This window comes from Myotis nattereri, assembly GCF_964212035.1.
Source record: "Myotis nattereri genome assembly, chromosome: 3".
Lineage (NCBI taxonomy): Eukaryota > Metazoa > Chordata > Mammalia > Chiroptera > Vespertilionidae > Myotis > Myotis nattereri.
The window spans coordinates 122,664,586-122,678,042 of NC_138077.1; the positions used below are offsets into that span (position 1 = coordinate 122,664,586).

The 13,457-nt window shown below is 42.7% G+C and overlaps 1 protein-coding gene across 3 annotated transcripts; it reads right to left on the minus strand.

Moving 5' to 3' along the window:
- Window positions 1-3,434: 3,434 nt before the first annotated feature.
- Window positions 3,435-13,218, minus strand: LOC308517149 (leukocyte elastase inhibitor-like). 3 transcript variants are annotated; one of them, XM_081088211.1, is made up of 7 exons: window positions 13,157-13,218; window positions 11,893-12,067; window positions 10,068-10,205; window positions 9,426-9,543; window positions 7,108-7,250; window positions 6,636-6,803; window positions 3,435-5,191 (listed from the first exon to the last, which is right to left on the minus strand). In XM_081088211.1, the coding sequence occupies exons 2-7, from the start codon at window positions 12,058-12,060 to the stop codon at window positions 4,787-4,789; spliced, it is 1,140 nt and encodes a 379-aa protein (XP_080944337.1). In that variant the 5' UTR covers window positions 12,061-12,067; window positions 13,157-13,218; the 3' UTR covers window positions 3,435-4,786. The 3 variants fall into 3 exon arrangements, with proteins under 3 accessions (XP_080944337.1, XP_080944338.1, XP_080944336.1); XM_081088212.1 differs by having other exon boundaries at window positions 11,893-12,087; window positions 13,157-13,213; XM_081088210.1 differs by lacking the exon at window positions 13,157-13,218 and adding an exon at window positions 12,634-12,728.
- Window positions 13,219-13,457: the final 239 nt, after the last annotated feature.

Sequence of the window (13,457 nt, forward strand, 5' to 3'; positions counted from 1 at the left end):
ATTGATTTAACAGAGTAAGGGAGCAGGAGAAGGAGAGAGTTAGAAACACCAATGATGAGAAAATCATTGATCAGCTGCCTCCTGCAGACCCCTTACTGGGGATCAATCCCACAACCCAAGCAAATGCCCTGGACTAGAATCGAACGCAGGACCTTTAAGTCCACAGGCCAACACTCTATCCACTGAGCCAAAGCAGCTAAGGCTAGTCATTTCAAATTTAAATAATTAATGAAATATTTGGGATTTAATGTGATATTTTGCTATTTGTCATTCCTGTTCTGTGTATCTATTTTCTTTCCCCTTTTTGGATTGGTTGTGTAATTTTGTTTTTTTTTTTCTTTTTTCTCTTTGGTTTATTATGGAAGTTATAAACCCTTTCACTATTTTTCTTCTGGTTACCTTAGACCCGTGGTCAGCAAACTGCGGCCCGTGAGCCACATGCGGCTCTTTGGCCTTTTGAGTGTGGCTCTTCCACAAAATACCACATGTGGGCGTGCACGTACACTGCGATTGAAACTTCGTGAAACATGCACAGAAGTCGGTATTTTATGGAAGAGCCACACTCAAGGGGCCAAAGAGCCGCATGTGGCTAGCGAGCCGCAGTTTGCCGACCACTGCCTTAGACAGAACGAAATGCATCCTTGACTTATCAAAATCTATATATATAAAAGCCTAAGTGACCATTATGACTGGACAACTGGATGACTTGACAACTGGCCAGTAACTATGATGCGCACTGACCACCAGGGGACAGACTGACCTGGTGCTCAGTTTACTCACACAGCCAACCTCCTGTGGCTGGCCAACCTCTCCCAATCCTTTCCTGCTTCTGGTCCCAACTGGGACTGGGTGAGACAGCCCAGTTGGCAGGAGGGACCCCACCCACACATGAATTCCTACACTGGGCTTCTAGTCTAATATACTTGTACAGATATGTGATATCTACCTTTGGGATATATTTTTAAAATCATGTTGTTAGGCAAGTTTGTTGTAGTGCAAACATCATAAAGTGCACTTACACAGACCTAGACAGTACAGCTTCATCTGGATTTCGGCAGTGTGGTATATCCTATTGTTTCTAAGATAAAACTCTGTACAGCATTTTACTGTCAAAAACAGCATGAGATTAAGTCCAGCACAAGAGAAAATGATTCAATCAAGAAACACAAGAGAGCAGGTGGGTGGGTGGGGGGTGGGAGTTGGCAAAAAAAAAAAAAAAAATTAAAAAAAATAAACACACAATAAACACAAAATGTATGCAGCTGCTGCCATTGTAACATTCCATACTGTTTTAAGCACATTGTTCTTTCATATATAGAAAAATTACCCAGTCTAAAATAATGATAAAAGTTATAATATAGTAACTACACTTACTATCATTATCAAATATCATGTACTGTGCATAATTGTATATGCTACACTTTTCTATGAAGGGCAGCGCAGTAAGTTTTTTTATACCAGAGTCACCAAAAACACGTAAGTAATGCCTTGCACTATAGTGCTATGGTGGCTACAATCACCAGGCAATAGGAAATTTTCAGCTCCATTATGATCTTGTGGGACCACCAAGTTAGATGCACTCTGTTGTTGACCAAAATGTCATTAAGCAGCTAGTGATGGTAATTGTACTTTTATTCTCTTCACGGAAAATACAGGACTCCAGAAATGTTACCTCTATTTTTCTTCCCCAACATCTTTGGTATAATTTATTTTAATTTTGTGTATGTCTGACATTCTGCAGATAATATTACTATTGTTTTATATGGTCAATATTTATTTAAATTTATATTTAAATTTTTTCTTGCTCTTGTTCTTTTCCTAGAACTCTTATGTTCCTTTTGCATAAATAATATTCTCTAGAATTTTTTTAAGTCTCTCTCAGTTTTTGTTTGAGTGAATAAATCTTAGGGAATATTTTTCCTGGGTATAGAATAATTCTGGATTGGCAGGCGTTTTGGGTGATGTTTTTTCAACATGTTAAATCAGTCTATAATGTCTGATTCTCATAATTTCTGTTGATTTATGTATTGTCCTTCTAACTGTTGCTCCTCTGAGGGTACTTTGTCTTTTTTCTTTGGCTGTTTTTACATCTTTCATGATCATCTCTTTGGTTTTCTGTAGTTTCAGTGGAATGTGAGTAGACATGGATTTCTATGTAGTATCCTGCTTCGCGGGTGAGTAGGATTTCTAAAATCTGTGAATTGCTGTTTTAACAAATAAGTTTTAGGATACACATTTTGAATGTTACATCTTTAAATATTATTTTGCACCATATTATCTCTTGCCTTATCTTTTCCTGTTAAATATCTTCTTACTGACCATTTTAGCTATTCTTATCCTTCCTTTTATATTTTCCATTATTTTGTCTTTCTAGGCTTCACTCATTATACTTGTCTTTCTGGAAGAAATTATGGGGAATTTATTCTGGTCTGACAATCCACTTTTTTCTATTTAATTTGTTGATAAATTTATCTATTTAGTTTTTCATGTGTTATATTTTTGAGTTTTGGAGTTCTATTTCACTTCTGATCTTTTTTAAAAAATATTTTTAAATTAATTTCAGAGAGACAGAGAGAGGGAGAGAGAAATAGAAACATCAATGATGAGAGAGAATCATTGATTGGCTCCCTTTGCACACCCCCAACTGTGGAGTTGAGCCCATAAACTAGCCCACCATGGTCCTGGTCTTTCTTGAGTTGGAGCCCATTGGGGCAGCAGCCCCTCCACTGCTGCCTGCTGCCAGGGCCACATGACCAACACCCACCATGTTCCATGCCGCCCCCTGGTGGTAAGCACACGTCATAGTGAGCGGTCAAACTCCTGGTCTCCCTGTTGAACTCCCAGTCCTGAACTAAGCCTAGAGGGGACAGTTCGCATATTTGACTTTTATTATGTAAGATTTGAGGTTTATGGGTAATCTTTCCCTACGAATGATTTTTGTTTGCATCTTCCATATGCCTCTGGATAGTAGCAAACCAGAATAGATGTAATCCAATCCCAGGGATTGGAATTGGGGGGACTGTCCAAGGACTTACATCAGGGCTACATTCTGAGCTGCTGCAGTCATACTCCTAGAGTGTAGTTCTAATGTTGCCACATGAAAGCACAGGGTCACAATTGGGCCCCCATACTTGACAAGCCAAAATTCTGCGTGCCTGGCCTTGAACATCATCAAAATCAATGCTTCATGCCCTTTTACATAAGTTGGATTGGGAAATGCCCCTAGGGTAAAAGTGGCCCCAGTTGTCAAAGTCACCAATTTACCCAGGATTGCTGAGTACTTCATAGTCATGGCAGCTCCCTTAGCTTTGGGTTCATGCTTGCTTGGTTTGTTGTTGTTGTTGTTGATTTGGTTGTGTTACAAGATCTGAGTTACCTAGTTCACATTGCAGTAAAGAATTAGATGTTCTCCACATAAAATATTTTTTGAATTCTAGCTTCTGCTCTGAAATTTACTACTTGTTTTAACCTTCAATAATTTATTTGTCGTCCATGAGCCTGCTCCCTCATATATAAAAAGGATTTGAGCAGAGTTGCATGGGGCCCTGCAGTTCAGTTTCTACCTGATTAGCACAATTTACTCTAAATCACTGAGTAGATTTTAGCATAATAGCCCAAAGAGAAGGATTACAGAATGCAGTGACTTGCTTTTCTTGTTTTTCCTACACATAAGAGAACCTTCAATGTTGAAGGTGCCAGTAAGCATTTCAAAGGAGAAAAGGAAGGAAAGCTTGCCAACAGATTGGCTAAAATCTTCTTTTTCTTTCATGGAGCCACTGACTATCATCATGGATGTCAGTATTGTCAGTCCAGGAGCCCCATTCGTCCTGTCTTTTCTGAGATCAGATAGAAACAAGAAGAGGACTGAGATCAGTCTGGCTAGCAGAATCTTAGGAAATGTCATTAGCCAGCTCACCAGCTTTGTGGGAGCAAGAAAATGCAGCATTTCAAGCCCCATTCCAAGCAGTGCATTTGACTAAGGTTTATATTGATCACAGAGACCCTCCCCCACCCAGCATTGCATAAAGCCATCCCATTGCTATCACAGTCTGGACTTAACGATGGAAATCAAGAGCCCTTATCAGAACACACACAAGAAGCTGGTAACAGTGTGATCCTTGCACCCCGTCTAGCTTAACAGTCTCTCCTACTTCACTTCTCTGTTGTAGTTACCTGGCATCTTTTAAGATAAGACGCTTACTTCTTCACTCCTTGTGATCCCACACAAACTACAAACCAAGTGGATAAAGGAAAAGAAGCTCTTTAATCCTTTGAAGTCAGAGGGACTATAATAGAATACTAATCCTGTAGAACAAAGGGTCAGAAACACTGGCCAAGGCAAATTTATCTTCATAATCCAACCCTTAATTGGGCTGCTCTCCTATATTTCAATTGAATGTCTGTTTTTAAGCCTCCCTTCAGCAATGACAGTCTCTCTATGATTCCTTCCAGAAGTCTATCTGTGAAACAAATTACAGTACTATAATTTTTCTCATGGCTATCAATACAGTACAGCAGTTTCTTCATTTCCTACACTATCAAGCGTCTACATATCTGCTTGGTGCATTCAAAAGCAATCACTACATTTTTCAATATAAAAAAATAATAGATACCTATGCCAAAGTTAATGGGTGTAAACAGCCCGCAGAGCTGACATTACGAAGGAAGTTACATTTTTTTTTTGGGGGGGGGGTGGTAGCTTTATTCTAGAAGATATATAATTTTCATGTATCTTTGAAAGGGCCAGTGATACAGCTCTGAGCCTGACCTTGGATTTCCACAGTCTCTAAGGGGAAGAAAGTCTGCCTAAGAACAGGATGTTAGTTGAGGGATTGTGTCGAATGAAAAAAATGAATGGATGGTCAGCCACAAAATTTTCCTGTGGGAAAACTGCACAACCGAACACTACAAGTCCGGCTGTGACAGCCACTGCCTCTGTGCCCTCCTCATTAACTTCCACAAAAGACTTGTGGATAATTTCTGATATAAAAAGATCTCTGGCTCTTGCCATGCCAGACAGATCAGCCTTGCTATTAAAGAGATCCTCTATACCCAGGCTTTTCAGGTGAGAGTTGAGGTTGTAGCTCTCTTCCAGCTTGAACCTGGGCAGGTGGACTTTGACTTCAAAGGATCTCAGATTCTCAGGTTTGGTCCACTCATGCAGTTTTTCCAGGGTCAATTGTTCTTCGATCTGAAAGGAGAAAGGGCAAAAGAAGAGGTGAGAACTATTCCACGTAAGCAAGGCAATACACATTATTTATATGAATGGATTCATGTTATCGGTTCCTTATCAATTTCTTTCATGTTTTGTGCCAAAATAGGATCCATTTGGGGGATTTCATTTCTTTTCAACTGGTGATAATAGAAAAGAGCTGTGGTCCAAGCCATCAAGGGCCCAAGTAACAGGGACTTTGGACATCAGAGGCTTCAACTACCCATCCATCCACCGACCCAACCATCCATCCACCCAGGCTTTCCTAAACCCCTACCACACTGGATTACTGTGGTAGGCCATGATGGCTATTATAGCTTTAACTGGTTGATTGATGCAAGGTAAAACTCAAAAGTTTTCTTCTAGTTCTTCTATTCTGAACCCTATTGATCACTGTAGTTATTTGTGAACTCACTGTGATGAAGTAATTAATCTCTAGTAGATTTAGCTCTGGGTAAAAAAAGAAAAGGGACTAGTTCCTCATCTAAAATTGGGAGAGGGTTAATGATAGTACCTACCTTATAGCCTTGTTGTGAGCATTAAATGACTTAATGTATGCGAAGCACTTGGCACACAGTACTAGTAAGAGCCACAAGAATGTCAGCTATTATCATTGACATATTACTACTACTATTGGACTAGAATGGGCCCATCATTCCACTTGTTCTACTGATGCTGATTATCTCGTTTATGAGACTGGAGAACTTCTCTTTACAATCAGAGAAGAGACAAATATGAAAATAGAATTAAAAGAAGGAATATCCTGATGTTAATACATACTTTATACATGCCAATAATTAATATTGGACCTCTTCCTGATAAATAGTTTGGTTAGGGAGAGGGTAGAGAAAAACCACACAGCAGGCTAGAGACACTAAAGAAAAACATATTCTTCACAGTTTTGCCTAGTCCTAGCCTGACAAGAAATGTCTTCGCCTTTAACTGAAATAAAATAGAAACATCATACAAAGTTCATATGAGAAAGTAGGCTTAGCTTTCAAGCTAGTGTGTCATTTGGGTCTTTCCTACCACGTAGCTGTGAGAAATTTAATTCACAGTCTATATGAATTGTGATGAGAATGAGCAGTGTAATAATGGGACCTCATTGTACAAGTTGAAGCTACCTAGTATAAGTGTCTTGGGTTTTTTAATTTTAATAAATTTGTTTCTATAAAATAATTCTCATTTTACTGCACTTCCCTGTAAAGTTTATTTAAGAAAATTCCTGTGAGCTGCCACTGACATGTTACATTTAATATAGATTCTTAGGTGTCCCCACCACAACTGTTCACTGACAGTCCCTGAAAAGTTAATCTTAGGGCTTCAGAGTAGCAGACATTGATGACCTACTACCACACCACATACACACAGTCTGAACCGATCTGTTAGAAGGAAACATGAAGCATGAGAGTGGAGCTGTTACCTTCTTCAGACCTGTGGCCTCGTCCTCGATGTCATCTGGCAGCAGGATGACCATGCTGAGGTCCCTGCCTTGGTAAGGCAGCTCCAGCACCCGGCACTTAAGGTCCTCGATGTAGCCAAATGGAAATGTGTTCGTCTGATACATCATTTTCACTGTTTTTGTGTCTTTCTGAACAGTTGAAAAAACAAGTCACTCACATTATTATCTGCATTCTCTCAGACAGTGGTTCTCAACCTTCTGGCCCTTTAAATACAGTTCCTCATGTTGTGATGCAGCCATTAAATTATTTTCGTTGCTACTTCATAACTGTAATGTTGCTACTGTTAGGAACCATAATGTCAATAACTGATATGCAGGATGGTCTTCGACGACCCCTGTGAAAGGGTCGTTCGACCGCCAAAGGGGTCGTGGCCCACAGGTTGAGAATCGCTGTCTTAGAGCTAAGAGCAATTTTATAATGACATCACCTCACCTTATTCAATCTGAATGGTGTATCAGTTGTGTTCTTTTTACTGAATGTCTTCTGCCAGTTTCCTTTGAAATAGATGGCATTAACTAGCACAAGTTTGGTCATATTATCAACCACGCCTGCAGCCAACAATTCTGGAATTTTTCCTAAAGAAATAAAGTATTTTTTTTAATCAGATATTAGCATCCCATTCTTGAACTGCATTGAAATGCACTTCAAATTCATACTTTCTATTTAATTCCCATTAATATGTTAAGTTAGGGAAGCCCTACCAGTATGTTTTGACTGTAAATAAACCAACTGAAAGGTTTAAAAGCTAAGCACAGGACAATTTTTTTCTGCATTGTATGAGAAACAATGAGCCTTCTTTTGTGAATGGCCATTCTTTGGCAGGCATAAAAAGTACTTTTTCATGAAAACGATCTATACTAATAAAAGGGTAATAAGCTAATTAGACCGAACATCTTCCGGATGACCTTGCGGACGTTCCTCGAGACAAAACCATGGTGAGGGAGCCAAGGCAGAGGCAGTTAGTGGCTATCAGGCAGGCATGGGAGTGCAGTTAGTGGGTCAGGCCGGCAGGGGAGAGCAGTTAGGAGGATCACGCCAGCAGGGCAGAGCAGTTAGTTGGATCCAACCGCTGGCAGGGGAGAGCAATTAGGGGAATCAGGCCAGCAGGCAGGTGAACAGTTAGGAGCCAGTAGTCCCGGATTGGGAGAAGGATGTCCAACTGTTGCAGGGATCTGGCCTAAACCGGCAGTTGGACATCCCCAGAGGGATCCTGGATTGAAGAGTTTGTAGGCCAGGCTGAGAGACCCTACACCCCGTGCACGAATTTTGTATCTTGGCCCTCTAGTTTTCAATAAGTCACTCCTTCAAAGCCTCCAAGTGGAAGCTGCTCTCACAGAAAACATTTTAACAGATAACCAAAGGCTAGGACAGTTAGTCCTCTGAAACGCCAGTATCCCTGTGACCACAGCATACCCATGAAAAATGCGTTGGATGGGAGAAAGGTGTTGGGTAGGTTCCTTGACTCAGACCTAGACGAGGTTAGAGAGAGTGGTGGTGGAGAAACAGCTGAGATGGAGCCACCCTTGACATCTTAGACAAAACATTTCCCAAAACACTTATGGCCACAGCAGTTTGTGTCACAAGTATGAGAATATTAGAGGCCCGATGCATGAAATTTGTGCCAGCGGCTTTGCCTCCTCCACCTCGGCTTTGACCTGAAGTTGTCTAGAAAGGCATCAAGTCTAATTACCATTTTATGCTTTCATTATTATAGACTAGAGATCCAGTGCATGAAATTTGTACGCTCGATGGGGGGGGTCCCTCAGCCCGGCCTGCACACTCTCGCAGTCTGGGAGCCCTTGGGGGATGTCTGACTGGTGGCTTAGGGACGACTGACGTTCAATGGGGAGCAGGCAGACATCCCTAGCACTGCTGCGGAGGCGGAAGAGGCTCCTGCTACCACTGCTGTGCTCACCAGATGTGAGCCCGGCTTCTGGCTGAGTGGCATTCCCCCTGTTGGAGTGCTCTGACCACCAAGTGGAAGCTCCAGGGTTGAGCAGGATCGTGCCAAAAGTGGCTCTAAAACATTCCCTGAGTGTTCCCAGATTGTGAGAGGGTGTAGGCCTGGGCAAGGAACCCCACTGGTGCATGATTGTGGCCAGGAGTGATGCAGGAGGTAGGCCAGCCAGGAAGGGACCGTGGGAGGGTGCCAGGACATGTCTGGCTCATCTCGCTCAGTCCCGATTGGCAGACCCCAGCAGCAAGCTAACCTACTGGTCAGAGTGTCTATCCCCTAGTGGTCAGTACACATCATAGCGACTGGTTTACCGGTCGACTTTCTGCCCCCTGGTGAACAGTGAACGTCATAGCGACCATTTGAGTTGCCTTAGCATATCATTAGTATATTGCCCTCTGATTGGTTGTACAGACAACTGACCAGATAACCTGACACTTAGCATATTAGGCTTTTATTATATGGGATTCTTTTCCATAATCTGGGCCAGGATGGATTTCCCTCAAAGATTTATCCTTTTTATCCTACATTCAATGTTAGTTTTAATTTTAAAATGTGGTTTTGTGAATTTATGGGGAAAATATTTAGCTGCTTCAGTGAAAGCATGTTGAAGTACCCACTTTGAGGAATTTCCACATTTAAAGGCTGTCTGGCACTGGGCAGTGGCAGAGTTCAGCCCCAGCAAAAGGGTGAGGGCAGAGGAAAAGGGCAGGGAATCATCTGCAGGCCGGGAAATTGGAAGGAGGAAAGGAACGGCCAGTGTGTAATGAATGCCTACATTCGGCCGCTCTCTCACCTTCAGTCTGCCCTTTGACCCACTCGTTTATCACCTTTCTTGCATCTTCAGAGGCTCGCTGAAAATCTACACTGGCCAGTTCAGCACCATACATTTTCTGGGTTGAAGCTAAGAAGTCCTGTTTAAAATAAAGAAAAAAAACCCCACAAAACTCCTAGTACATACAGAAATGGTTTTCTAAAATCCTTAAAAGCAGAACAAATTGTCCTAAAAGACATAAACTTCATTGTGACAAAAAAATTCTAATCCTTATACTTTTTGCATTATGGTAAAAAACACATAACACTAAATTTACCAACTTAATCATTTTAAGTGTACAGTTCAGTAGTTTTGGTGTCACATAAAATTGACCTATTCTTTTCTGACCTTTGGCTAACATTTTCATAAATAAGTATACACTGGTTGTTCCTGGAAGTGAATTATGGAGTTCACTTTTGCTTTAGTAACACAGCCAGGGTCAGTCTTTTCCTGTGAAGACTGTCAAATGAAATCAAAACATTAATGGGGATACTGCCATCTGTTCAAATTCTGTATCTTTTTCTGAATGTTTATAAAAATAAAAACTGACTTCTGTGACTTGATTGTGCTGGAAAATGTCTGCACTGTTTCGTCAGTTTTAGAATGTGAATGTAAAGTACTCACCGGGAGGAACTCATAGGTTTTCTCTCCATATAACCTATTAGCAAGTTTCAGAATATAGGGAGCTCCGCGCTTGTTGATATCAGCATTCAGACTCTGAAAACTTGAATGAATCTCCTTAACTGCATCGAAGTGAAGAGTCTAAAATAGAGAAAACATTCTTTCTATAGCCATTTATTTTGAAACGGATTCCTTGACATTTGCTTCTATCAAATTAAATTAATGCTTTTATTACTAATTATCAATAATTCCCAGCCCAATACTTTATTAAACTTTCATTTGAGAACAAAAGATTAAAGAATCTAAAATGTATTGGTTTGTGAGACATAATTACATCAGAAGCTCTTTTTATATCACTTTTTTATAATTATAGCCCCATGAATGTAAGTGGTTAATAGGCTTAATATTTATCTAAGTCTGCTTTTTTTCCAGAGAAAATTATAACATGTATATTCATATATAAATTCTGCATCAAATATAGTTTTACTGGAAGTTCTGAGCAATAAACAGTAAAATTAAGAATCAACCCCTATGTGGAAGCACAAAAATATTACAGAATTGAGGGGATTTTTAAACTACACTATCAGCTTCAGTAACTTAAAAATAACATCTATAAAATTAACATTCAGCAAAAGTTTAATTTTCATGTTACAAATCAAGAACCCTTTATGGTCTTAGGAGTCCTGGGCTGGTTCCTTATTTTAACACACAAAGAACAAACCTACACAATGTACAAAGTGCAGTTACTCACCAAGATAGGGAATGTCTGCACAGTTGCTATGATAGATCTGCTTTAATGGAAAAGCAAGGGAACTTTTAAAACTATTTTTTGCTGAAATAATACAGCCCCCGGATAAACCTCAAAATAGAAGCTGACATTACCCTGCAAGAAGCAACTACGAATTATTACCAGGGGATAAAATAAAAAGTGGGTTTTGGGAAATATAAAAGTGCTTTCATGTCTGCAATGGTAAAGACCACTGGTTTTTCATAAAATGTGGAAATAAAATATTTGCAGCTGAAACAGATGGAGAAACTTGAATCCAAGGCTGGACCTTCCCCAGTTACTGGCACCGTGTAATCTTTCCCCTACTTTCAAGGAGACCTAGAGCTCCCCTCCCAGAATTCAACAAAGACCACACAGCACAGTGGTGGGCCCCACACCCATGAAGGCCAGGTGGAAGGCCAGGCATTACTGCTTCTTCTCCCTGTAACAGGGACCTGCCATACCACCCAAGGCTTGGCCCTGTCCCTGCAGCAGCCATACCTCACTTCTTTCCTCTGCTTCAGGCCCCCCTACCCACACAGGCACTAGTGCCAGGCACAGGGCTAGACCTCAACAGAGCATAACTGCATGGTGGCCTGTTCCCTCAAAAAGGCAACACCGCCAACTTCTCCAGTGTGGTGTATTCCTGTGTCATTTTGTGCTGAAAGGTAACATTACATAGCAGGCATCTATTAATGAGGAGCGAGTTGCATGCAAAACAGAAAGTGAAAATTCTGAACTGAGAGGAGAAGCCTTCAAAGATTTGCCCACTGCAGAGAAGCAGCACACCACCGGCCATTGTAACTTTCTTCACCGCTGTATCCTCAGCCAAACAGAAAACAGTGCCTGACGCATAGTATGTGCTCAGTGAAAGCTCAATCATGACTGAAAGCCTGCATGTAAATGAACTGTTCTTGGGGCTTTTCTGAAAGTCTGGCCTCATCGTGTGTAGTTGTGGAACACACAGCACAGTGTTTAAAACTCCCGGTAAGAGCTCACAGGCACACCTTTTTAGGAGGGACTTGCAGGGAACCCACACTCCTTTTGTTAGTTTCTGCTGACCTTGGACATCTGTGCCTCGGTAGTGCCTCTGGCCCCCAGGAAGACCATGGCCAGCGCTGAGGAAATGCTCACGGGGGAGATGAAGATGTTCCCAGAGGGGTTGCTGTCCTTCAGGGTGCGGAAGAGGTCCACTGCGAACCGGGTGTTGGCCAAGCTCAGCTGCTCCATGGTGAGGCTACAACACAGGACAGAGGCCGAGCACACCAGCCAGTATGGCAACGACATTTCTCCACGTCTCCCTCGCCCTGAAACACCCGGAAACTTGTACTTCCTTTTCTTTTTCCAGGAGGACAAGAGCACTGTCTCATGAGCACTCAGGTGGGAACTGGACAAGGATCCATCAGCGACCCAGGGCCAGGACCCAGGGAGCCTAGAGGGCTCTGACTTGCAGACTCGGCAGCCAGCACTGGGCCTTTCCTACTCAGTTGGGGACCACACACATTTCCCACCCTTCACCTGAGATGATAATTTTTTATTAGAAATTCATAGCTACCTAGTCCGCATTAAAGCAAATTTCAGCAAAGTGGTAGATTTTCCTCATTTTCAATTCAGTTGCTAACCTTTAGAGAGGTGAAGTGTCCCAAGTCCTGAGGCTGGTGTAGGATGTGAGAGTTTGAAAACCCAGCACAGGCCTTAGGGTTGGGGTGCAACCCACCAGGAGCAGGGGACAAGCATCCTCTCTGACACCCACCCTCAGGGGCAGGTGACTGGCCTTCCACCTCAGCTCAGAAGCCCACTTACCAATCCTGACTCCTCTCAGAGCTTGTTTCCACAGAGATGGGCAAGGAAGAATAATAGTGGTGCTAGCTGCTTCCTTGTATGTAATACATTGAATTATCACTGTTGTTACTGGAAAGTCCCTCCCTTCCTTCCTCCCTCCCTTCCCCCCTCCAAAGAAATGAAAAACTATGCCCCCTGGGCTGTCTGAAAACTGTTACAAACTGCTCTGGGAGGCAGGAAGTTGAGAGAGAAATGATCCCGGGCTTGGCTCTGGCTTTCAGCCACAAGGCCGTGTCCAGTCCATCGCAGGCCAGCCTGCCCTTGCTCCAGGGATTATGGGGTTTTGTGGTGGGTGTTTCCAGTATCATCTCCCTCTCAGATAAGCGGTGCATGCAGCAGTCCCAGCTAAAGGGCAGGGCCTGCGGGTACCCAGGACACCGAAGGCCAGGGCGGAGCCAGGAGTAAGCAGCTGGCAGATCCCGCCTTGGGCAGCCCCTGCTCTCTCTGTCCCACTTTCCTAATGGGCCTGGTGCCCAGAACTCACGCTTTGCTTGCTGTCTGGGAGGGGCTCTGGATCTGAAGATGTCTGCAGAGCAAGCACCGCCCTTATATAGTCCCTGAGGTGGTGCAGCTCTGCACCAGCAAGAGGAGGAACTGGGTGGGGGGTGGGGGTGGGAGGAGGAAGAAGGGCGGTGCTGGGGGGCGGGATGTTGGGGCAGAGCTGCAGAAGGAGCAGGGTGGGGCAGCAGGGCAGGCGCAGCTGGAGTCCAGGCACTGCCAGTACAAGCCTAGATGAGGATGGACTCCATGCAGTGCCCTATTCAGGAGATGAGCACCTTTTTGAG

Excerpts from the sequence above, each read along its gene's own strand:
- LOC308517149 (XM_081088211.1), bottom strand. The coding sequence starts at position 12,060 with ATGGAGCAGCTGAGCTTGGCCAACACCCGGTTCGCAGTGGACCTCTTC. Across the intron at positions 7,251-9,425 it reads GGTCAAAGGGCAGACTGAAG|GAAAAATTCCAGAATTGTTG; the intron begins GTGAGAGAGCGG and ends TTATTTCTTTAG. Across the intron at positions 6,804-7,107 it reads CACCATTCAGATTGAATAAG|AAAGACACAAAAACAGTGAA; the intron begins GTGAGGTGATGT and ends TCAACTGTTCAG.